Genomic DNA, 25,073 nt, shown 5'->3' on the forward strand with positions numbered 1-25,073 from the left:
CGACAGAGCGGTTTCAACGACGTCTTAACTTCGTGTTACAACGGCAGCCTCTCCGTTAGGAGGAGGTATCTGTACTCAGTGGGCTGGTGGAGGTATGACTGCGTTGGCGGGGTCAATACCCAGGATGATGCGACCCACGCTGGCTCAGAATTACCCCCGCAGTGGCTTCCCACTGGAAGGTAAAGCATCACATTGCCAAAAGGAAGGGTTACTGCCCTGGATGTTGATAGCTAGATATCTTTGTTTCAGTGCAAGTCGGTCAAACGTCACTTACATTTCTAAACCTCTCATTCAATTTTCTTGAGGCTTAACTCCTCTTATTCACTCTGCACAGCTGCAGGAGTTTAAAGCTTCAATGACATTTGACTTTTTTATTTATTTTATTTTTATTGCTAGTGTTGCAGCATGTTTGACTTTTTTCCTTCCACAATGTTTGGTATAACTTTTGCATCTTTTAGCAAACTTTTTCTTGCAGCCTATATTAAATGAGTGTATTAAATGTTTGTTTTGTTTTTTAATAAATATTGCTTATGTTTCTCTTTACAATTCTAGCTGTAAGGTAGGCTGTTGCTTAGGTCAAATCTTCATTGTCATATTGATATTTTTGGAGAGATTATAGAGAGCTAATTTGTACCTAAAATATGTTGTCATTAATGTGTAGTGTTTTATTTGGAGTCAGTTAAAACTGAACTTGCCCTGGTGTTGTAGGGTTTGCAGCATGCACAGTACTACTACACTACTTAGTGACATGTTGTTCTTGTGTTTTGATTAAATGTAGTGTCTACTCCGTTGGGTCAAGGCCGAGTGAACCAGCTCGGAGGAGTTTTCATAAATGGCAGACCTTTGCCTAACCACATCCGACACAAGATCGTGGAAATGGCCCACCACGGCATTAGGCCGTGCGTCATCTCCCGACAGCTCCGGGTCTCTCACGGCTGTGTGTCCAAAATACTTTGCCGGTACCAGGAGACGGGCTCCATCAGACCCGGGGCCATCGGTGGCAGCAAACCCAAGGTAGGAACCAAAGCCTCCCGCAGGGATAATATGACTTATAGAACTTTTTAAAATATAACTTCATGCATGCTGGAGGATACCAAATCTTACCTGATGATATTTAAAGTCATAATAGGCAATTAACTGTGTCCCATGGGCCACAACAAAGTGAATGAACACTGCCACTTTTCTGACCTTTGAAGCAGGGAACGACGCCGGACGTAGACAAGAGAATAGAAGAATACAAGCGGGAAAACCCGGGTATGTTTAGCTGGGAGATTCGGGATAAATTACTGAAGGATGGGATATGTGACCGCAACAACGTTCCTTCAGGTAAAAAAGGGCAGAAATGAAAGTTTTCACATATATAACATTATTATTATTATTATCATTATTATTATTATTATTATTATTATTAGGCTATTATTAGTAGTATTATTATTATTATCATCCATAATATTCTATACATATTCTATAAACCTTATCCTCGACTACAGCAGATTGTCATAGATGACCATGTTTTATTATAAATAAACAAAAAGAAAACATAAAAGAAAAAAACACAATGAATAAGTGAAGTGAAAACAAAATTCCCTCCTGTAGTAACTTTTTCTTTCAGTATTTGAAATTTTAGAGAATTAGCATATATATTACTCAGAGTATTTATAACATATAGGATATTTATATATATTTTTAATATGGATACTTAAAAACTCTACAAAAACAGATATATACACTTGTAGATTTACTAATAGGACCTATATATAAAATATATAGATGTACTAACATATATTATATATATAAATGAATTGTCAATAATTTCCACTTTGTGAATGAACTTTTGCAGTGAGCTCCATCAGTCGCATCATGCGGAGTAAGTTCGGAGGCAAAGGCGATGAAGAGGAGGATGAGGATGAAATCGAGAAGAAAGAGCTGGAAGACAACGAGCGAAGGGCCAAACACAGCATCGAAGGCATCTTAGGAGACAGATGTAAGTGAACTCCTCATCTGATTGTTGCTGGTGTGGAAGGAAAGAGAGTTGGCTGTTAACTTTCGCTGGGGTTATCTTTCTCATATCAACATATCAACACACACACACACACACACACACACACACACACACACACACACACACACACACACACACACTAGCAGTGGAGAGCTGTTAGATCAGATTTTGTCAGGGACTCTGCTTGTATAAATTGTTGATTTAAGCTGTAGGCTACTGGAGGAAATATTAGTGGTGATGGTGAAAACTTTATAGTCTATATTCTCTAATTGGGATAATTTCCACAAAATTAAATTATAGAGACATTTAATTCAATTTTGCAAAGAAACCAACAAAAAAAGAAAGAAAGAAAGAAAAGAAACACGATGACAGAAACACCATGCTTCATACCCCCAACCTGTTGATCGCGTTGAGCTGTGTGTAAAGCAGAGTGGTTTGAGTCCATCGTAGAAGTATAGCTTGTATGTGAAATTTTAGCATGCTGTAAAGTTGTTAGATGGGGGAGGAGAGTGTGTGTCGTCCTTTGTTAGGAATTCTTTATCGACCATATCTCTCCTGCTAATGCTTTTCCCATGAGGCCATACCGTAAATCAAACAGCAGGTGATGGCTCTGTGCGGGAAAGGCAGAGTGTGCTTTTCACTGAGCGTGTGTGTGTGTGTGTGTGTGTGTGTGTGTGTGTGTGCATTTGTGTGCGCGCGCGTTTGTGTGTGTGTGCTCAGCGGTGTCTTAAAAGCAGATTGCTTGAATAGTCGTGTTACAATAGGTCTGCATCTTACACACACATACACACACACACACACACACACACACACACACACACACACACACACACTATATATATTATGTGATATTATTTGTTGCATTCTTGTGGATTGTAAAACAAATAATGGAAATATAGTTGGCATGTCTTTTGGCCCGTGTGCTGGGAGCCTATTTGTTTATAGTTGGGTCATTATTTTGTGTAACAAATCCCTTTATATTAGCGTTTCAACCTCATGACCACCTGTACAAGTCATCCAGGCTTCCATTAAGACGCTAAATCCTATTTTTCATAAGTGAAAGTAATTAAATGACGTAGTTGTTTTTAAAACATTTTTGTGGAATTGAAGTTTTCACTCGGAGAAAAAAAAAAGTTTTCTCTCATTTAGCTGACATCTTTCTTTTCCTTTTTTTTCTTTCTTGCTATAGAACAAGTGGAATAACGACTATTTTAAGTTCATTAAAGGTCCATGCCAAACTTTTTTTTTTTTTTTTTGATGAAAACGCTGTCATGTAAAAGTCTAAAGTGATGCAGGCCTGGCAAACACACAAAGCATGACATAGTTTCATTTGCTTTCACCGTCAGTAGCTTAATTGAGTTCATTACTTTATAGCTACATCAGGCCTACTAGCATGTTTTCAATATCATTAGCTCTACATTACTTTTTTTCCTCTTCTTTTTTTTAACCTGCGCAGTTAACGTAGCCATTTGTCGATTTGTTTGTGATTCTTTCCAAATAATTTCCAGCTCCATGATAGACATATGTACAGCAGGCCTGCCCTCTCTGCTAGATTTGAGTGAATGTATGTGTTTGACAGAATAAGCTAAACTGCGCTGTTCATTGGTTATATGTACTGTCATCATTTCCCTCCATTAAATACATTTTTTTCACCCTCCCCAAAGTACACATGACGGCTAACTCCAGAGGGAAACAGTGGAAGTAATGATTTCTGAGACAATTTAACTTCAGTCTAACTTTTTTTTGAGCTGGCGGTGACATTGTTTTTAGACAAGCTCCATATTTCATATTTCAACACTTACGCATGAGCTAAGCTTATTATTTAATTATCCATATAGGTTAAGGCTATCCATCTACGTTTGGTTGTTCAAACATGTCCTCCACACTTTCCATCTCTTCTCTTTCCACTTTGTAAAGTCATTTCAGCAGAGAAATGTCAACATTGAGCTCACCCTTTCCCTCTAAGTACTTTTTAGGGTCTTTGCGTCAGTAAAATAGTAGGAGGAGAGATAAAGGACTCTAGTCCGAGGAGACAAAATGTCCCCCAGATGAGTTGATCAAACATTTGTTCAACGGTTTCCATCTCCTCACAAAGACACGCCTCGCGCGCACAACTGGACGCTCGAGGATGAACTTGGGAGACAAAGGCGCGAGAGTCTATTTGGGGCTCACGCTTGGGCTGCGCGCGGACAAAAGGCCAGCTTGGAAACAGCTTTGGCCGCCGCTAAAGACGAAGGAGACCTGTTTATAATTCAGTCAGAGAGAAAGAAGGGGAGAGGAGAGCTTCTCCACAGAAAAAAAAGCCCGACAAAACACATTATGAGGCCGCAATGAAGGATGAATTATTCAGGGAGCGCTGCAGCACGGTTTAGAGGCCCATACACCCAGAGAAAATGGCCGTTTTCACCTACAAAATGTTTCCTTTTGGGGTCGTCTAAAGAAGCCGACCGCCATTCAGAATGACAATCGAGGCCTCTGAAATCCACTCACGTACAGCCCAAGGATGCGTGCTCGCCCCACCAAAAACCAGCGCACACGCTGCGGCAAGCAAAAAAAGCACGCGCACAAATAGGCATTGAACACAGTCTATTTAAAATGAGCCGTTTTTCAAAGTAGGCTATCAACATGTGGATGAGTCGCAATTAGGAAATGTTTGATGATGACGCATGCCTCCAGGCAGCCAGCTCACATACTGCAGAGGAAGAGAAAGTAACAAGTTCCAAACTGACCAGTCAATAAGAAACATTTTACTGTTTCTCTGCTGCGTCATTAATAAAAGTCAATACATACTTTGTTTTTTCTGGTCAGTAAACTGTGGAAACGTTTGTAATTTCAGCGCTTAAAAAAGAAAAAGCAACATTTCTCGTTTCATTGTGATGACGCCTGGCTAATTGCTGAGTTTGTCATAATATTCAGACGTTAATTGGTCAACAAAACGAAGTGGCCTCCTCGCCTTGAAGGGTTTCATACTGAGACGTCTCCAGTCTGTAACTCATGATCTATTATTGATTCTTTGATGAGTCCCGGCCTTTCCCCTTCGAACATTAATAATGTCTTCTAAATGATGTCGATATTGTGCTATGTCACATTTAATGACGGAGGGAGTGTATTAAAGAGTGTTTTTGCTGAATGGGGACCAATGTTCTCCCCGGAGAGCCCCGGTCTGGCCCGGAGCGCCTCTTCACAATGGGGGCCCCGGCCACCCGTCCTCTGCTGCGCACAACTCCGAAAACTCACCCTCCTCCTCCTCCTCCTCGTCGTCGTTGTCCTCCTCCTCCTTCTCCTCCTCCACTTGCTCCCCAAATCTCTTCAAGCAGATTAAATCGACTCTTTTATTTCATCTCACTTTCATCTGGAGAGCAACACCGCCCCTCTCCCTCTGTTTCCTACTCTTTCTCTCTGTTTCTCTCAGCCTGCGGGCGCACAGCTCGTTTAATATCGGGGCTCCATCCTCTTAAGCGCAGGGCCCAAAACAAAGAAAAGTCAGTCCAGCCCCATAACGCTACTAATTATGTCTTTTATTTACCTTTTTGCGGGGTTGATTATTAATGTATTTTGGTTACAGCCTCAAAATGTCACGGCTATAAAAAAAATAGCTGGAACTATTCATCAGATTAGTATCTGAGTCCAAATGAAATATTTTTCATTTGTAAAGTTGCTCGCTGCACACTGTTGCTGTAATTATTCAAAGCAAGATATTTCAAGTTATTACGTCTTATCAGAAAAATAACACCACATTAAACATGAGGCCAAAAATGTGCTGAAAATGATGAATTCTTGTTTTTACAGAATAAATATAATATCTAAAACACACAAGAAAGACTTTCAATGATTGCTAATAAGGCAATGATACTATAATATGCACACCATGCTGTTTAGCTCCGCTTTCTTTAATCACCTGTTGGCTCTCTTGAACATTCATATTTACAGTTGTTAAGAGCTGAGAGTGAGAGAGGCTGCACAGACTATCAGAAATGTGAACAATGTGAAAACCTGTTGTTCAGTTACATTAAATATTAATTAAGTTAAGTAACAAGTCAAGCATTATTTTTTTGGACATAAATTTAACCTAAAACACATTTCCACCTTCCTAAATCCCGGAGCAATAAGTAATAGGCTAAAATCATACACACACACAAAAAATACTAACATAAAAAAAAAATCCCCCCACCCCTCATCAATTTTCTGTCATATATGTATGGGTTTGGCAGTAAAGCTGACCCTCCAGGCCTGTTGCTGCATGGGCTGTACCAAAAACTCCCAGCTTCATACTAATTAACCCTGGAGACAAAGTTAATGATTAAAACAGTCATGGTGACCCCCCCCCCCCCCTCCTCCCTCCTCCCTCCTCCTCCTCCTCCTCCTCCTGCTTCACATTTTCACACTGTATCTTTTAGAGTCCATACTTCGTTAGGTGAAATTAGCCAGATAATACAGAGGAGCCTTGTTGAGGGCTGATACATTTCCATTTAGGCCAGCCTTATGTGCGCACACACACACACACACACACACACACACACACATTCCACTCTGCAATGCAAACAGTCAAAGGGATAACTTTATTTGGTGAAAGGGGATCCTGGAAAGGGCTAATTGAATAAACCCGGGATCTTTGAAAAAACCCCTACCATGGTGAGCGCAGTCATCATGTCATAATTAGGTTTATTGAGGCGCATTCCTTCAATCTGCCTCCATTCTCCCCGGGCTCATTGTATCCAGGGCCCAGGCCAATGGCCGGGGGACAAAAGGGAACCGTGAGCAGACAATACATGAAAGAGCCATAAAGATTTAGCTGGCTTTGTCACAGAAACGGAGCAGGACTTTGTTTGTGTAAATAAGTTGGATTTTCTTGTGCCATTCCGGGGTGAGGGACGGCGTGCTGCAAAATGCGATCCGTGGGCACACACTGGATCAATGCCAGGAGAAGAGGAGAGGAGAGGAGGAGAGGAGGAGGAGTGATAGGGAAGAAGCGAGGGGAGCAGAGGTGAAGGCAGAAAATGAGCGTGTGTGTATGTGTGTGTGTGATGATGGTGTTTTTTTTAACTTAACTTTTGTTCATCACTTATCTGGAGATCGGTGAAAACTGTAAAAACTGTGAAGCGTTCCCTCATAAACCCATTTTTCCCCCTCCTACCAAGATAAAGATATCTGCTCGCCACTCTTCACATATGTTTTCAGTTTCACTTACAGCAGTTTATTGAATGAAGCACCATTCCATTTCCATTTTCTATTTTGGACGTTTTGCCCCCACAGTTCGAGCTATTAAACATGATTCAAATTTGTTGCCATGCTGTTTCGGTCTCGTCAAATCCGACAAAGACAGGACCAATAAAGGTCTCGGTGGATCTTATAATAGCTATTGGCTATTGCCGGCCCGAGCCAAGTGTCTGGTGAAGAGGGCTCTGTCTGTCCGTTGAAAGAATGAATGTGTCACTCAGTCAAGTCCCTGGGCACGAGGGCAAAGGGGGGCACGAGGGCCAAGTGGCGAGCACCAAATCACTCTCCTCTTACCCCTCGGGGCTCTCTCTGTCTTTCTCTCTATCCCTCTCTCCTCCCTCTCTCTGCGAGTTTTTTTCTAATAAGCCCATGCATGATGACTATCCAAGCATGAAAACATAGTTATCTGCAAATGAATGGCTGCTCTATGCTTCATTAAAGCCTCTTTTTCCTTTCACACTCTTATTGTGACCCTCTGATATCAATTCAAAGGACAATTAATGAATGCACACCAAACTTTGAAGTCAGGCTGATTTTTTTGGGGAGGGAGCAGGGGGAGTATGCACTTGTGTGTGTGTGTACGTGTGTGCATGTGTGGAATTGGGAAGGGGTGGCGGTGGGGGCATTTTGGGGTATTCCCCCTTCAAGACCCTGCTGTAGCGCCCCAGCCTTCACCCGTGATGGACTAGCCACATTGAGGCGAGAGCGAGCGAGCCCCAAAGACGGTTTGAAGGGAGTGAAAGAGTGAAAAGGCCCGGCGAAGGTCAAGTAGAATGGCTCGCCTTAGAATAAGGCCCCTCTTTATCTGCTGCAAGTATGCACTATAGGCACAACAGCTGGGGGGAGGGAGGAGAGGGTGGAGGGTGGGGGTGTTGGTTGGGGTGTGAAGAGGGAGAGAGGTTGTTTTTTAATGTGCATGTGTGTGTGTTTGTGTGTGTGTTTCTGAGAAAGTGAGGAAGAATGTGAGTGCTCTGTGTGTTTCTCTCTCTGTGTGTGTGCATGGCTCTCATGCATCTGTCTGCGTGTTTGTGAGCATGGTTGCTGTTTAAAGTGTGTGTGTGTGTGTGTGTGTGTGTGTGTGTGTGTGTGTGTGTGTGTGTGTGTGTGTGTGTGTGTGTGTGTGTGTGTGTGTGTGCATGTGCATGTGCGTGTATTTGCCTGTGTATGGGGTTAGGGCTGAGTGTCAAAGTTTGCAGAGGCCAGCCAGAGGCCAGTTAAATGCAGCATCTATGCTGCTGATGGGGGGACAGGCAGCTGTCAATCACCTGACTGATGAAGCCTGACAGTCATTTGTTAACTAATTAGCCCTGAAGCCTTTGTGACGTTGGAGTCTTAAAATGTGTGTTTATACTGTCGGTGTAACATGTGGGAGTATCTTTTTTTTATAATATAGCAGCTGAGATTTTTATCACACACTTTTATTTTGACACTTGAGCTTTACAGTGTTAGCTAATGAAATGTCTGATGGAAATAATACACTTTGTTGAGGATTTTTGTAAATGAATGAATGCAGCAGTCTGTAAAACATGATTACAGGTATTTCCTTGTTCAAATAAGCATACACTGCCAAACCATGAGTTCCTTGGTAATATTTACCATCCCAAAGTTGAGGGATGAAGTATTTTCAAGTAGGAAACTCCAGTCTGCCCTTACCCATGTAACATGAATGCAGCATTATACAGTATTCTACTAGTTGTCTCACTACATCTACTTATATTTAAAGGTCTTACATTACAGCTACAGAGGGTTGTGCTGTTGTGTAAAATGCTTCCATTTCCTGTAACAGTCAATATTACAGTCGCAGGGGGCGGCTCAGACAGCGGGAGGAAGAGAGATAAAACTGTCAAACATCCCTCCTGTCACCTAGGAAACGAAGGATGACAGTTAACACGCACACGGGGCTCACCTTGTCGGACGTGGACATGTTCCCCGCTGACTTAAGTCATTTTTGGAGTTAAAAGACGAGAGAAGAAGTGTAGGGTCACGGGGCAACCGAGAGGTCACTCTCCCCTAGCGCTACACAGGAAACAGGGTTAGAAACACATTTAGTTACAAATGACAGGTAACCATTTCCTGCCCGCCCCCCCCAAAACAACCCCCATGATTCCTCCTTTAAAAGCTCTCTGTCATGTTGTAACAAGGCTGTGATCGATGACACTTTGCTCTTGTCATCATTTTTTTGGTATTTTTCACACACACAGACAGACAGACACACACACACACACACACACACACACACACACATATATACGCAGCTCTGGCACACTCTCACTTACAGGGCAGCTGTGAAGGTTGAGACTCCTCCTTAGCAAGTCAAGTGAGTTCACCCTCCAATCCCCCCCTCTGCACCCCACCTCCCTGACACATACAAAAAATCCAATGGCACAAACACGTATACACACACGTACACACACACACACCATCTTTTTCTTAACCCAGCAGAAAGAGTCGCAGATGGGTCCATAAGCTGTCAGTAAAGCCATTATCCGGCCCAGCATCTGCCTGCCTTGACTTCTATATACTGTTTAATGCAGTCGGCCAGTCACTTAGTCCCCCGGCTCCTGAATAGGAGCAGCACGGTCGGCCCGCCCAAATAAATGCTGCGTTTGTCTCCTCTGCCTTTTGTTTTGTGTGTGTTTTTTGAGAGGAGTAGGTGGAGAGAATGGGGAAAAGGGGGGGGCGGGATGGTGGGGAGGGTGGGCAACGTGTCACAGCCTCAATTTACCCCTCACTATTAACCAAAGCCCCAGAAGAGTTACTGGGATGTGCAAAGAGAGGGGTGCAAATGGCCCACATATGGTCAGTCAATTCCCCCAAGTCCTCAAAATCCAAGTTGGACACGTCCCCCCCTTTTTTTCGCTCCCTCTCTCTCTCTCTGTCTCCGTCTCTGTCTCACACACACATGCATACATGCTCAAAGCGTACTGTCTCATGTCTCTGTGGACATATTTAAGCCTTTGTGTCCCCATTCGAACCCCCCCACCCCCCACCCCCCTTTAAAAAAAAAAAGAGCAATGCCGAAGTCTTTCCAACAGTCTGTTTCAGCTAAATCCTCTATTCTCCTCCTCCTTCTCCTCCTCATTTTTTTTCTTCCTCCTCTCTTCAGGATGGCGTTGCATGGCGGGAGCCATTTTGGGGTTTCTTGGCTCTAGAGAGGTTGTTTTGGCTTGGAGTCCCACGCACTGTGTGTGCCTCTCAGGGCTTCAGTTTGGTTAAATTAAACAGCTTTCTTTTCTCCTCCTCTAACCCCACACACCCCCTCTCCTCCAACCTCCTTCTCTCTCTCTTATTTTGCGGCTTAATGCTCCTCGGCTCCCGGGCGATCTCGCCGAGGCTGCTTTTCCAGGCCTTGTTCTCCACTCAGATCATTTTTCCCCTTTTAAGGCTCATATTTTGCTCATATTTCTGATCAACTGACAAGAGCTGGTTTTGTAATCCTCCCCCAACACACACACACACTCACACACACACCCTTGCTCCTTTAAGCTGAGGTGGAGCAAAAGCACACAGAGAGAAGTCAAGTGTTTACAGGGGCTATAAATACAGCATTTTTAAGATATAGCATATGTATACAGGCAGGGAGCGATATGAGGGTTAGAGTGGATAATTTGATTGGCCAAGGCTATTTGACGGTGCCAAATCGATGTGATCAGATCTTGAGGATAGCGAGGCGATGACGGCAAATGGGGCACTCTGAAACCACAGGTCTTTACAAGGTTGGATAAGATCCGGGGAAAGGAAAGGGGCTAAAGGTTTCACCCACACTTTTTTTTCTCTCTCTCTCTCTTTCCCCCCCACATCTACTCTTGCCTCTCTTCCTCTTTGTCTCAGAAAGAGATGTAATACATGTTTCGTCACCCCCCCCCCCTCTCTTCCCAATGCTTATTTTGGCGTTTATATGTCATTGTTGCGAATAATGTTTTGGAAAGTATTGTGCTTCTTGAACACTCTTATTGAGTGGAGACGCCTCGGGGCTGACAAGCTCGATTAATGTAGCCTTAAAATGCATGTAGAGTCAGGGGAAGCCCAGTGTACATGCATGTGGAAGGTCATGTGCTTAGAGTAGCGCAAGCTCCAGGCTCTCTCTCTCTTTCTCTTTCTCTATGTGTGTGTGTGTGTGTGTGTGTGTGTGTGTGTGTGTGTGTGTAAGTTTTATGGGTGAGCTCCTGAGCCAAGCTGTGGGGAGTAGTGAGCTTTCGGGGCGATTGGGTGGCTGCCCTCTTATCTTGGCACACCACTTTACCCCCCCCCCCCCCCCCCCCCCCCCTCATCCCCCTCCATGAATCTTCATCACCTGCCAGTTTCATTTACAATACATTATATTTTAGACTTTACAGAATTCGGTCGATGCTCTCTTGTGGGAGCAGTGGAATTAAATTTAAATCACTTTCAACATAAAATAAGGAGATCAGAGGTCAGAGATGTTATTACAAGAGCCGGGAGAAGAAGAGAATAAGCTTGTGCTCTTTAATTTCTTGTTTTACTGCAAACCAAACTTTACAGCGTCCTCAAACACAAACAAACACAGCTAGTATTGTATGCGTGTTTATACGACCATGGTTGTTTACATTTCATTAGTCATGCAGAAAATGTATTGTGTATGTATTTCCTGTCATGTATTTCCTAACTGGTGACAGACTCCCAATTCCTCTGACATCCTACAGCAATGAAAGGTGCTTTCTTGTAGATAGCTTATATGCAACATGTCTCATCACTGTCTGTTTAGTTCTTTTTGTGGTTTTATGGGGTTAGTTTTGCTGGAGTAGCTGCGTTTTATACATAAAAAGAGTAGCATATCAGTTTTCATTGATTTTCACACAGATTATATATCCACATGTGCTCAAAAGTTGTTTTCAATTGCAAGACACCACGGTACAATAAAAAAAACCCTCTTTCTAATGTTGAACTTCATTTAAAAAACACTAAAAATGAGCCAAATAAGCTGAACATGATCAGATTTTCACCTTTTTTTATATTCCATGTAAAATCCAATGCTACCATGCAGAGTCACTTAATGGATTTCTTACTATTTAAGAATATTACTTTAAGAATGATTGGTAGAGTTTATTTCACTTGGCTATAGAGAAGCTGGAAAGAAGTAGAAAGAGAAGTAAGCACAGAGACAGAGAGGAGATTTGAATCTTTTACAGGACGTGAAATTTCTTGCTTGCTTTTTTAAGAACGTTACCTCCAAGAATGATTGTTATAGTTTATTTCTATGACTTTAGAGAAGTTGGAAAGGAATAGGAGAAGTAAGCATAGAGAAATAGATTGGATTTGAATCTTTTCGAGGAACGCTAAGAGAGAAGATGGGGGGGACTCGTACTTCCTTTCTCTTCAACTAGTGTCCACACACAAGCTGTGAATGTACTACGCTTCTATATCAACAACAACAAAAAAACCAACACAGATGCCCCAGATAGTCAATCCCCACGGGTCCATTTACATGAGCAACAACAGCCCCCGTCGCCCCTCTAACACTGCCCTCCTCACCCCCTCAGGTGCTCTTACAGTTCCCTCTAGAGGAAGGGGGTTTTTTTTGTAACGGGGGAAGGGGGTAGAATGCCCCTGGCTGTGCCCCCATCTCCCTACCCCCCCCAGCCCTCTGCGGAGCCTCTTTATACCCCCCCCCTCATCCTCCTCCACTCCCACTCCCTCCTCCTCCTCCCCAAGCTCCCCCGTGGGGCAGGTGACAGCCCTCTACTGTGAAGGGCCGAGGGAGCCATGACGGATTCCACAGATGGAGCGTGGAAATCGCCGGCAAAGACCTCAGCTCTCTCTCTCTCCACGGCAACAAAGAGCCCGAGAGAGTCAGAGAAAGAGAGAGAGGGAGAAATATGGGTGGAAAAGAGAAAGATGGGGGGAGAAGGGAGACAAAGAGAGGCTGTGAGAAGGAGAGAGAAAGAGAGAGAAGAGGGGAGGAGTAGGTGGCGCTTGTTTAAGGAGGTTGAAGACAGTGTAATAAAAGTGTGTTTGTCAGGGCGAATGAAGACTAAAACACACAGGAGGCCATTTTTCAACCACCTAAGCTCAAATATGTTTGATTTTTTTCTGCTGTAACTTGTTCAGAGCAGACATCGTTATCGTCTCTCCGCATCATCTTATCTTGTCGCATCTTAACGTCGAGCGATGTAGCAATCCGACCAAGCCGAGGGAAACAAATGAGACCCGTATAAAGGATCTGATTCAGGATGGTATCACCGCTGCGATCTGGAGGCTTCAGAGGTGCCACTCTGTCGCTTCTTTTGAAAAGTTCTCAAAACCCCGGTAGCAGTTATAACCGATAGGTAATTCCAAAGTGATTAAAGATTTTCCCTGCCGCCTCAGCTTTCCCAGGGCCCAAATCCCTGTGAAATGCCGAGGAACGTGCATGCTGCTAAAGTCGGGGCGGTGGGGGTAGAAGCGAAAAAGCATTCCTAGCGGCCCTCCTCCAGGAACTGGATAGGGTGGAGGGGGGGATGGAGAAGGGGAGGGGAGGGGGGGGGGGCTACAAAAGGCCTCATCTCTTGTTTTTCAGCCATCCTGTCCAAAAAAACTCCAAAAGCCCTACACTCCACACCCAGAATTCCTTCCTTTACCACCTAAAACACAAGCAGCGGAACCACACCAGCTATATATAAAGTTGGTGTGTTTGATTGGTTGTCAGCGGCCTGCGAATTGGAACGATTCTATTGCCTCAATAAACTAGTTTGCCAAAAAAAAAAGTTCCAAAACTTCAAAATTTTGCTCACACGTTCATCACTTTGCATTCCCTCTTTCTGTTTCTCTGCATTCATCTGATAAAGTGAACATCCTGTCTTTTAGTAGCCTACGATAGAGTGCTATTAGTAATAAAACGCTGACCAAGTAGGTCGATAAAGAGCCTCGCAATCTTTTGAGCGCCAAAACTGCAAGATATTCCTTTGGAGGCCTAAGGCAATGTCTCCATTTCTCTCGCTGCCCCCCTTTGAAAATATTTTACTTATTGCCTCCCTCATGCTTGAATGTTTCTTTACCAATTTGCTCCTAATGCATGTTAAGTTGACTCCCACTGCTATTGGTGTTGCGAGGAGAAAATCGCCGAAGGGGGAGAGAGGATCAGTTTCACATGAGGGGCCCTGAGCTATTTGGATTCTCTTGTATTTTATTGTTGCTTCTGAGGGGGAACTAATACAGTGTTGCACACAAAACTTCCCCTGTGCTGAGGGGGAATTAATTAAGTGTAACACAAAAAAAAAAAAAGAAAGAAAGAAAGTGGGCGCTCTGGCCTTGGTGAACTTCGAAAGGGAGCCAATGGATTTGTTTGAAGTGCTGAGTTAAAAAACAAAAGAAAACAAAGAAAAAAACAAGCTGTGGGATTATAGAACATAGTTCACAATAGTATTAATAGTGATCTGAGACTAAGATGAAAAGTAGACACACAAAAGCTGTCAGGAGCCATAATATCAGTGCAGCTCAGTCAGGCTGAAGATCACACTCCATGAGTCTAAAAGTAGTCACGAGTTATGGATATTGAGTCATTTAGTGCTTAAAAAAAAAAAAAAAAAAAAAAAAGATGAGTCCTTTAATTGGATTAATGTGCAGATGTGCTCAATGTATCAGTTTAATATCATTATAAATTGAATAACTTTGGGTATTGCACTTACAAAATACATCATTTGTCAAACTTCGGGATCATTTTCCATCATTTTCTGAAGTTTTAAAGATGACTCATCAAATATAATAAATAATCAATGAGGAATGTGATCATTAATTGCAGCCTCATATTCCATATTGGTGACGATGATGTTTTTAATTCAGTTTTTGTGGGTCAGAGCAGAAGCAGCAACATCAAATCATGACTTTGTGTCTGCAGATAAAAATAATTTGATATTTATTCTATTTAAGCAGTTATTTCATGACATCTGGTCTGAACTGTCACTTTATACTTGTGAAGAGATGGAGAGAAAAAAAAGAGAGATTTGAAAAAAAAAGAAAAGAAAAGAAAATCAGGCTGATTCATTAGCAGCATTCACCTGACTGAACAGACAGTTTGTTCTTCATCCAGCCAACTGGGCACTTGGGCACACACACACACACACACACACACACACACACACACACACACACACACACACACACACACACAAACATAAAGAATGGCCCTTGGATCCAAATTAGCCCTTTTGTGTGGCTTTTAGTCCACCAATCCCCCTGCGGTGCCCTGGGAATCTTGTCCAGTGGGATTATTCGGCTTGGAATATTCCTTCTGAATGGAGGTCAGTTTGGGCCACAAGAGCAGAAGGAAGACCATGGCCTGATGGTGCGTTTGTGTGTGTGTTTGTGTGTGTAAAGAAAAGGAAGAAACACCTCTCTGTAAGTGGTTTAAGTTCACGCCACAGCCTCCAACGTGAATGAAAATTACTCTCAAAGTGCAAACTGCTTTTACAAAGTCAGGTGGTCACTTTAGACTATTGAATAAAAACTGTAGGTGTGTGTGTCTGTGTGTGGTGATTAATGATCTCATATTCTTTTCCTCTCTTCCGTGTTGGCACAGCGAGCCACTCAGACGAGGGTTCGGACGTTGAGTCGGAGCCTGATCTGCCACTGAAGAGGAAACAGCGGCGCAGTCGGACCACCTTCACGGCCGAGCAGCTGGAGGAGCTGGAGAGGGCCTTCGAGAGAACCCACTACCCCGACATCTACACCAGGGAGGAGCTCGCCCAGAGAGCCAAACTCACTGAGGCCAGGGTGCAGGTATATAGAAACACACACATAAGCATCAAGATGTAAGGAATGTCTGATTTTTAGAGAAGAGTGAAGAGAGATAAAAGCTAAAAACATCAACATGTTTACAAGATGATCTGTTAACTCATCTGCCACAGTCTGATTTAACACGCCACTGATGACCTGTCCTTCCTATAAGCACACACACACACACACACACACACACACACACACACACACACACACACACATACACATACACACTTCAAGATGTAAATGTTGTGGCTTTACACATTTTCTCACCATCTAAAGGCAGCCTGCTGGTCACTGTGTGCTCCATTCAACAGCATGATGAACACACACACACACACACACACACACACACACACACACACACACACGCACACACAGACATCTCTCATCCTCTCATGCTCCCAGGGGCCCAATCCAGACTTTCCTATTTCTGATCTGGAGTCCAGTAAATTCTCCTCCACAGGCTCCATATGTGAAGTGTAAGCAAACCCAGCATGAGCTCTGTCCATATGGACTCACTCACACACGCCAGCCATGACACACACATTACACACACAAAATACAACATTCTCTCACATTGTCTCTCATCTTCCTTTTTCATTTTCACACTCTGGGTAAAAGTGATTTTTGTGAAATGTAATAATAGCTACGGCTTACTTAATAGAGAATGTTTAACTCTGAAAAGGCTGCAAATACAACACACGTGCACGTATGACACATAGATATCGTTCTTCTATTCTTCTATAGGTATGGTTCAGCAACAGGCGGGCAAGGTGGAGGAAGCAAGCGGGAGCCAATCAACTGATGGCGTTTAATCACCTGATCCCAGGGGGTTTCCCACCCTCAGCCATGTCCAGCATCCCCCCATACCAGCTCTCTGACAGCGCCTACCCCCCCTCATCAATAGCACAAGGTAGGGACTGGTATAATGAACGCAGTGGTTGACCATTCAGTTAGTTACCCTTCAGGCTTTTAAATGGAAAAAGAAAGAAATCATTGTTCTGTTAATCATTTTTCTGTTTATCTAGTTGATTTTCAATAATATTTGAAAACACATTTGTGGTCGAAACAATTTGGAGAGTAATCATTCATTTGAGGTTCAAAAATGCAGGGAGTAAAAAAAGATACATAATGGAGGCATGGTATTCTACAGTTTAAGGATAAACTTAATTTTTATAAAATGACATCAGTGCTCTGAAACAGTAACCTTCACTGGGAATTGAATATGTATATATTAAACAGGAATTAGGAAAAAGGATTAAATATACATCAAATGCAGCGTATACATCTTTAAAAGAAATATCTGCACATATCGGACAGCATAAATGGTGACACTGATATATCTGTGATAGGCCAATATCAGCAGATAATACTGGTTGACCAATATAGTTGGGTCTACTAGCACATACTGTTGGTCTTTTAAATATTGAAAAATAAGTGTACATTGACTTACATATATTTGGACGGAGGTATATCTCTTTATTTGTAACCATTCTTAATGTGTTCAAAAGTTAAATAGCCCAGCTTATTATTCATGTTTGTATTGACATATATTTACTTTCTTTACATTTGACCATTTGACATAAAATTCAAATATAATATTCACTCCAGCAGTTTAACTTCTACTTAAACTCAACATCTCTGCTGACTTGTTTTTAATTGCATTTTCAATGAACTGTTCTAACTTTGTCCGTCACGCCTTTGCTAGTCTCAGAGCCCCCCAGCACGGTGCATCGGCCCCAGCCTCTCCCTCCTTCCTCGGGCCACCAGGCCTCCGGCGGTGGAGGACAGGGAGACGGAGGTTCTGCCTACTGCCTCGCCTCCGGACGCCACTCCTTCTCAGGATACTCAGACAGCTTTGTGAGCCCTGGAGGACCGGCCAATCCCATGAACCCCGCCATAGGAAATGGCCTCTCTCCACAGGTGAGGATATAGCTTAAAGTTTGCATTGTTGAGCTCAGAGCCAGTCAGCAGTGCAGCATCACTGTAATAATAAGACATTTAGTACATTATTTAATATTAAGATCTTTTTGGTGGTGAGATGAGACACTTAAGTCATCAGTCACAGTTTCATCTGTTATGAAAAAATCAGTTTCAGCCATGTGATTTGATTTGATTAAAAATGTTGATTCATCCAGAATATTTTAAATTCTTAAACAAATCAGTTTAATTTGAAAACTGATTTTCGATTAATTTCTTTTAAGGAAGATGCAAAGTTAATAAGAGTCAGAAGATTTAACTTAGTGTTTTTTTTCCCCTTTTTCGCTGCGCGCTGATTTGACAGGAGAAAGACTCGTGTGTTTGAAAACAGAACACATTTCTTGGAGACCAAAATAGTTTTACTTGCGCGGATAATACCCATGACGTGCACAGCCACACTGGAGCTGGGCAGAATTAGATTTGAACATGATTTCAAAGAGTTGAACCGGGCCGAGATAATCATGATTTATCCTGTCAGACACACAGCTTCACACAAGAAATCATGAGCTTAACAAAAAAAAAGAAAAAGAAAAAGAAAGTCAAACGCTCCTTTCTTTCTGTCTTTTTTTTTTTCTTCTTTTTTTCTTTTATCCTATTCAAGTAATATTTCACCCAGGTGTGGAGTACATAAACACACACGCTTAACCGCTCGCTGAATCAGTGACTCAACCCCTTCTCTCTCCTCTCTCTCTGCACGCGCTACAATCACACACTTGTTGGCAAAGACCGGAGGACGGGTGACTCACTCGTTGCACAAAGTAAAGTGAGATGACTCCGTGAGGGCAGAGGACAATTGAGTGTGTGACAAATGAGAAGTGAAAAGACAATTAAAGCCAATTATCCAGGCATGAAGTCCCAAGGTCCGTGCACCTACACACAGAGGAGAGACAGAGGAGTCACACACCCCAACTAGCAGAAAATGAGATTTCGGAGAGTCCTCAGAGAACAGTCTGCAGCAGTGTGAAGATAGGAGTGAAGAGGAGACACACGCACACACACACACACGCACACGCATATATATACACTCACAGGTTCACACAATTACAGCGACACATACACACACACACACACATATATGTACACACTGACTGTAGATAATTGATCAACTCCATGACGTTTTGAGGATCAGTTAAGGATTTTGCAACATCTTTTATACAAATATTACATGACATGGTTGAGCAGCATGGCTAAGTCAACTTTTCAACCTTCTGTGTACATTGAGAAGATTGATTGCTACATTTTTTAAATACAGCAGCAATGTAGGAAACTGAATTTCACTCACAAATAAGTCCATAGTAGTTTTTTAACTCTATCTAGTTGTTTGGTTGCAAGGTTTCTTGGCAGCGAAGGGTGGGGGGGGTGATGTTAGCCAATCCCTTCTTTTTCAAACACACAGTCACACTGCAGCACGCGTGGACAATATTGTACGCGCAGACAGCTAGACACAGCATCGTCAAGGTCACGTACACGCGCCCAAACGCTGCACGCACACACACTCGACGCTATCCTATAGCCTCGAGGGAAAAAGGTTCTTGTGATTGCATTCTCAAAATGTTTGCCTGGACATTCCTCGGCGAGAAAAGCAAAGGTTCTAATTTATTTGTATATATTTCATACGGCGTGGGGGGAAGGAATAGGAATGTCCCGTCTCAGATGTTTTTTTCCCCCACGTCCCGACATTCTTCTCCGCTAAACTCCTGGATGCTCCTGATTTAGGCCGCTGGCAACGGCAGCGCTCCAATATGAAACACCCTGGACGGGCCAGCCAACAGCCATCTCACGAGGCAGGGAGAGAGAGACAGAGAGAGAGAGAGAGAGAGAGAGAGAGGGATGATGAGCTAGAGATAGGTAAAACATAGGAAAGAAAAAGGGATGAAAGTTACCAGAGTTACTAGAATGTAACAGTTTCAGAAGCGGTGTGTGTGTGTGTTTCTCTGCTTCTCCCTTGGCTTGTTTCACCAAGCAGTGTCTCATACCCCCCCCCCCCCCCCAACTCCCCTCTCTCTCTCTTTCTGTTTCAACCAAACCTTCCAAACGCAGGTTAATTTTTTAGGAAAATGTTACCGGGCATGAGAGGAAACACAACTCCCCTCTTCCAAATCAACATGGACTCCTCCATTCACCTCCCCTACTTGGGAAATGATTTAAGTAGGACCATGTGTGTGTGTGGATGTAGAATAATATGTCACTTAGAGGGCCAAGAGGACCCAAAGAGCAGCGTACCTGCTTCTTATTAGGACAACTCGGAGGAGCCCTCGAGGCCTCCGCGCTCTGTTGAAGGAGGAGGTGGGATATGATACATTTAGAGGTAGCAGGTTCAATCGGAGTTACTTTTCATAAGTGATGAAGCAAGCCTCCATTTCTTATTAACAGGTTACCAAGCGCTTTGATGGAGGACAGGTAAATTCAGCAAGAGTACAACGAGGAGGAGAGGAGGGGGGTCGGTGGTGTCGGGTCTGTTTTGAAACCAGTTGAAACACTTTGCCCCGTGGCCCTTTTCCATCCTTTGTTGGCCAAGGAATATTCCACCCCCCCCTTTCCACAAATTCGATTATCTGGTCGCTAATAAAGACCAGGTCAAGAGCTAACGCATTTCTCAAACTGCAAATCTATTGCGAGGGCCGAAACAGAGCCGAGCTCACAGGGACCTTTTCCTCCGTTGTTATCTTTGTCAGCATATCTCTTTCTCTCGGAGATAAGCGGTTATCTCGTGCCACAGCGTTTTTGGAGCGGTGTCAAAAAGGAATTTTGGAATAAGCGGAGCTGCGGATCTGAGACAAATTACTTAATTCTTCCTCTCTGGTGCTATCTCTGTCTGGGACGGGCTCGCTGGGAGCCTTTTGATGTCCGCGACAGGGGGATTTCCTTAGTGTGTTTGTCTCCGTGTCTGTGTCAATACGTGTAACACACACTCCTTTGTTTGTATGCTGGAAGTGAGAGAGAGATTCAAAGTATTACAGGGCCTTGTTAGAAAATAAAAAGACAACTGATAACATGATGTATACATATGATGCACTGCTCCCTCCGCTCCCCCCTTTTCTTCCCCTGGCATGTAACTGTGCTGCACAAATCAACCCCAAAACTAATCACACTTTCAATTTCTCTCTGTTTTCTTCCTACCTTTTCCTCCTATCAGGTGATGGGCCTGCTGAACCCCGGCGGCGTGCCACATCAGCCCCAAAGTGACTACGCCATCTCCCCTCTGACGGGCGGCCTCGAGCCCCCCGCCGGCATGGCCGCCAGCTGCAGCCAGCGCATGGATCACATCAAGGGTCTGGAGGGTCTGACCAGCGTCCCCTCCATGTCCGCTCTGCCCTCCCTGCCCAGCTCCCAGTCCTACTGCCCCCCCTCCTACAGCTCACCCGGCTACACAGTGGACCACGTGGCGTCCTACCAGTACGGCCAGTACGGACAAAGTAAGGTCAATACACTTCAGCTTTTTTAAAAAAATCCTCTCCTTTCATTGACTGCACTCAGCCAGCCAGACTGAACATGAAATTAGTGCAATATTATTAAAATTATTATCTTTTACTGCACATTTGCTCCCTCAGAGAACAATTAAGAGATGTACAGAGACGTGAAGAAAAAGCAATGCAGATAATTGAAAAACAGCATCAAAAATAGTGAAAATAAGAGTTTTCAAGATTAAACTAAACTTAACAATCTACTTTTCATCAAAGTAAGCTGATACAAATGTGCGTATAAAGTTCATTATTATAAAAAAAACCCCTACAAAATACATGCATATTCTATATTTTAAGACAGCTGAACGCAGAACCTGACTGCAATATTTGACTTTTTTGCCCAGCGCTCCTCACTGTGTCCTCACTGTGTGAAACCAATACCATAGAACAGATCAAGTATACAACGAAACTCCATTTGAGCAATTCCGACCGCAGCATAAAAAAATAGAATAAGATATAAAACATTTACACATAACACTAATGCATCTCACCCATACACATTCATACCCATATCCATAAAAAACTTTAAGATATGGTCTAAAATAGAAATAACATATAAATAAGAGGCATTGACACACAACGGTATTCACAGTTCATTCAGTTGTTTGAATCTTTAGTTAATGTTGACATGCTTTAGAGATTGTAGGCAGGATTGTTAACAGTTGGTCTCCTGCTCCTGGCATGAAACTCAACTTGATTATAGGAGTGCTGGTGAGCCCCCCCCTCCCCCTCACCCGCCCCCAAGTAATTACACATCTGACTAGTTTTGTGTCCATAACAGCTTTTTTCTCAGCAGTTTCATACTTTTTCATGCAAAATTTGTTGAAGCGAATCCCCCGTGTTAACAAGATAGGAAGGAAATGGGAACGCTGCAGCCGTGCGAGATGAGGAGAAAGACGGAGATACAGCCGCTTGTTTTACACACAGCGTGAAGCTGAAAAACAGCACTGACTGAGTCATAATTAACATGATCTGTAATGATATTAATGATGTAGATGTGTGTGTAGGTTTTTTGATTAAATCATACGACACACACAAAACACATCAAAAAAAGCCTTTTTTTAAAAATGTACTTTTGAAATTTGAAGACATTTCCAACTGTTTTTTTGTTTTGTTTTTCTCACTTGAAATTGAAAATGTCTGAACCAAATCAGGCGCTACACCGCCCCGTAACCACAAATTACTCACAAGCTCTCGAACATGCGGCCAGGTTAGCTGCGAGCTTTGGTTGTTAGGGCCGCTTACATTTTTCCCGGGGGCCCCCGAGCCCACGCACTGTCTCGAGTGTTGGGGTTAATTGTGCGGCTCCGATTCCATCTGCGCGATACTAACAAAAAAAAAAAAAATCTGTGGTGAGGCTTAATGCGGAGTCAGCTCCCATCAGGGTAAAGTGTAGCTGCGGTAGTGCGCGATAGCCCTCCTCAGACTGTTAGCCCTCAGAGAATACCTACCTGTCCAGCTATGAGAGGGTCTTTTCACTTTACATTACCGTTAGCTAAAGGGTTACACTCAACTTCAAACAGATCCCCCTCCCATCTAACTCTGGAAGGCAACGTCGTTTTCCGTCACAGCGTGATTGCAGCGGCCGCCGTTTCCAATTTTGGTCCATGGGGGTAGGGTGGGGGGAAGAGGGGGGGGGGGGGGTTTGACCAATCAGGTTCATCCACTGACCTTGTAGCAACCTCGAGACAAACCGGGGCCCTTCAAAGAGAGCGTGGCAGCGGTCCAATGAGTCAGACTGCATGTTAACTCTGCGGGGCGGCAGGTATCAAATGAATATCTAACTTAATATCCGAGAGCAGCAAATGTCTAATGAAATATCTCGGTGAAATATCTCCAAGTGGACAGAATAAAGAAAATTGGGGCGACACACATGAAGCACCTCCAGCATGTGGCACCGCACACGCACATACACACACACACACACACACACACACAACAAGGGACAAAGGCAGCCACCGGGACAACACATGCGCTCACATACACCTCCACCACCGTTACGAGGCGGAGCAGCATACATCTTGATGTAATTAATCAGTGCGACTGGATAGCCGGTGTGCGGTTGGGTTTGGAGCTGCAGAGGAAAGGTCCTTTCTGGGGGTGGACGGATCCTAATAGCCTCTGGCAGGGCAGCTATTAGAAACAGGTGCTAGGACTGAGGTCAGCTGGGGAAGCAGTGTTGAACAGTGCCGCTCCAGGTTCCAGCGTAGGGTTAATAAAAAATAAAAAAAAGAGTGCGGATTGATCCACACCGCGGTACATTTTGACTACATGTAGTTTTCGCTGGACGGCCTCACGGAAATAACAGTGGTTAATCCATGAATTACTTATTTGTTTTTTATTTAGCTGAACTTCTCTGTTGCTAAGCAGGCAACGCAGAGGTCACCTGTCAGTCAGCATTCCCAACACTGTAGAGTCTTTCTCTCGAAATGTTCTGTCGAGGAAGTTTCTTTACCTGTTTGGCCACGGCAGGCTTTCGGGAACTACTCAAGATTTCCACAAAGCAGAGACATGAAACACCAACTCCTGAGCACGTAGAGCAAAGCCCTGCAGTAATAATCAAGTGACAGACACCAGAATATGCTATTTTTTCATCAGAGTAGTAGCTAGGGAGGACATTTATCTATATAATGGGTATTTTATTGCATTATTTCCATAACCCTAACCCTAAACCTACTTTCCCCACCAGAATCATATTATTGACACTAGAAGACTTTAAACTAGCATCTTGTAACCCTCCTGTTTTCCTCGGGTCAATTTTGACCCAGGAGGACGACAGGCATTAACTGAAAAATGAACTATAATTTAATTGAAATCAGGCTTATTGACCATAATTGCCAGAAATATGTGTAAAACACGAATTGGGTGATAGTTTATACCTTATGCTTTATGTACAGTCAAACCAGACAGGGTCAATTTTGCACGATCAATGAGAAGATTGGGAACAGTTAACTGAATAATTAAAATATGACTGTGAATCAAAATAAATACCAAGAGTGTCTGAGGGTGGGAATTGAATACATAATCTAGTATATCCAAAATCTTACATATTACATAATGTCCTATGCCATTAATAGTATGTGAGATTCTTCCAGTGTGTATTTTCACTGCCAGTCTTTCATTTTGCCCTCTGACTGAGAAACCTCATGTCTGCATTTATTAAGGGGGCGTCCTCACGCTTCTGTTCTCACATATCCTTGACCTTACACCCAAAAACTACTGTTAGCACATGCTATGCTAACAACAGCCATATGTCTGCGGAATGGCACGCTAAAGCATATGCCCGAAATTTATGGCGGCAGTATATCTCTTTTATCCTCTTTTCACTTTGGTTTTTCTAAAATCCCTTTTCACTGGTCGTAATTTAACGCCTGTCTCACCCTTTTTCTTTTTTTCTTTTTTCTTTTTTCTCACAGGTGCCCTTTCTTATCTGAGGCCTGAAATCACCTGATGAGAAGCTCGGGACTTCACAGAGGGGACATTTTGCGTGTACAGCGGTGGAAAATCATTCATTATCTGGACCAAAATTTGTGCATTTTACCAGGACAATTGTCTTAACTGCAGGACACTTCCGTATTCATTCTTGGTGGAGACATGGACAAATAAAAAATAAGGGACCACAGGAAGGAATATCAGACCAAAAAAAACAAAACTGTTGATTTACTGTGAACATTGCAGATGAACGGCAGAGG

At 43.2% G+C, this 25,073-nt stretch overlaps 1 protein-coding gene across 4 annotated transcripts; it reads left to right on the forward strand.

Moving 5' to 3' along the window:
* The first annotated feature begins 94 nt into the window (after nt 1–94).
* Nucleotides 95–24,832, forward strand: pax3b (paired box 3b). Of its 4 annotated transcripts, none has more exons than XM_053320485.1 (9): nt 95–179; nt 779–1,014; nt 1,197–1,326; nt 1,841–1,984; nt 15,735–15,934; nt 16,685–16,850; nt 17,646–17,866; nt 21,048–21,333; nt 24,798–24,832. In XM_053320485.1, exons 1-9 carry the CDS (start codon nt 95–97, stop codon nt 24,830–24,832), a joined length of 1,503 nt encoding a protein of 500 aa, XP_053176460.1. The 4 variants fall into 4 exon arrangements, with proteins under 4 accessions (XP_053176460.1, XP_053176461.1, XP_053176462.1 ...); XM_053320486.1 differs by having other exon boundaries at nt 17,646–17,860; nt 21,054–21,333; XM_053320487.1 differs by having other exon boundaries at nt 17,652–17,860; nt 21,054–21,333.
* Nucleotides 24,833–25,073: the final 241 nt, after the last annotated feature.

The sequence above is a fragment of the Scomber japonicus genome, chromosome 6, assembly GCF_027409825.1.
Source record: "Scomber japonicus isolate fScoJap1 chromosome 6, fScoJap1.pri, whole genome shotgun sequence".
Lineage (NCBI taxonomy): Eukaryota > Metazoa > Chordata > Actinopteri > Scombriformes > Scombridae > Scomber > Scomber japonicus.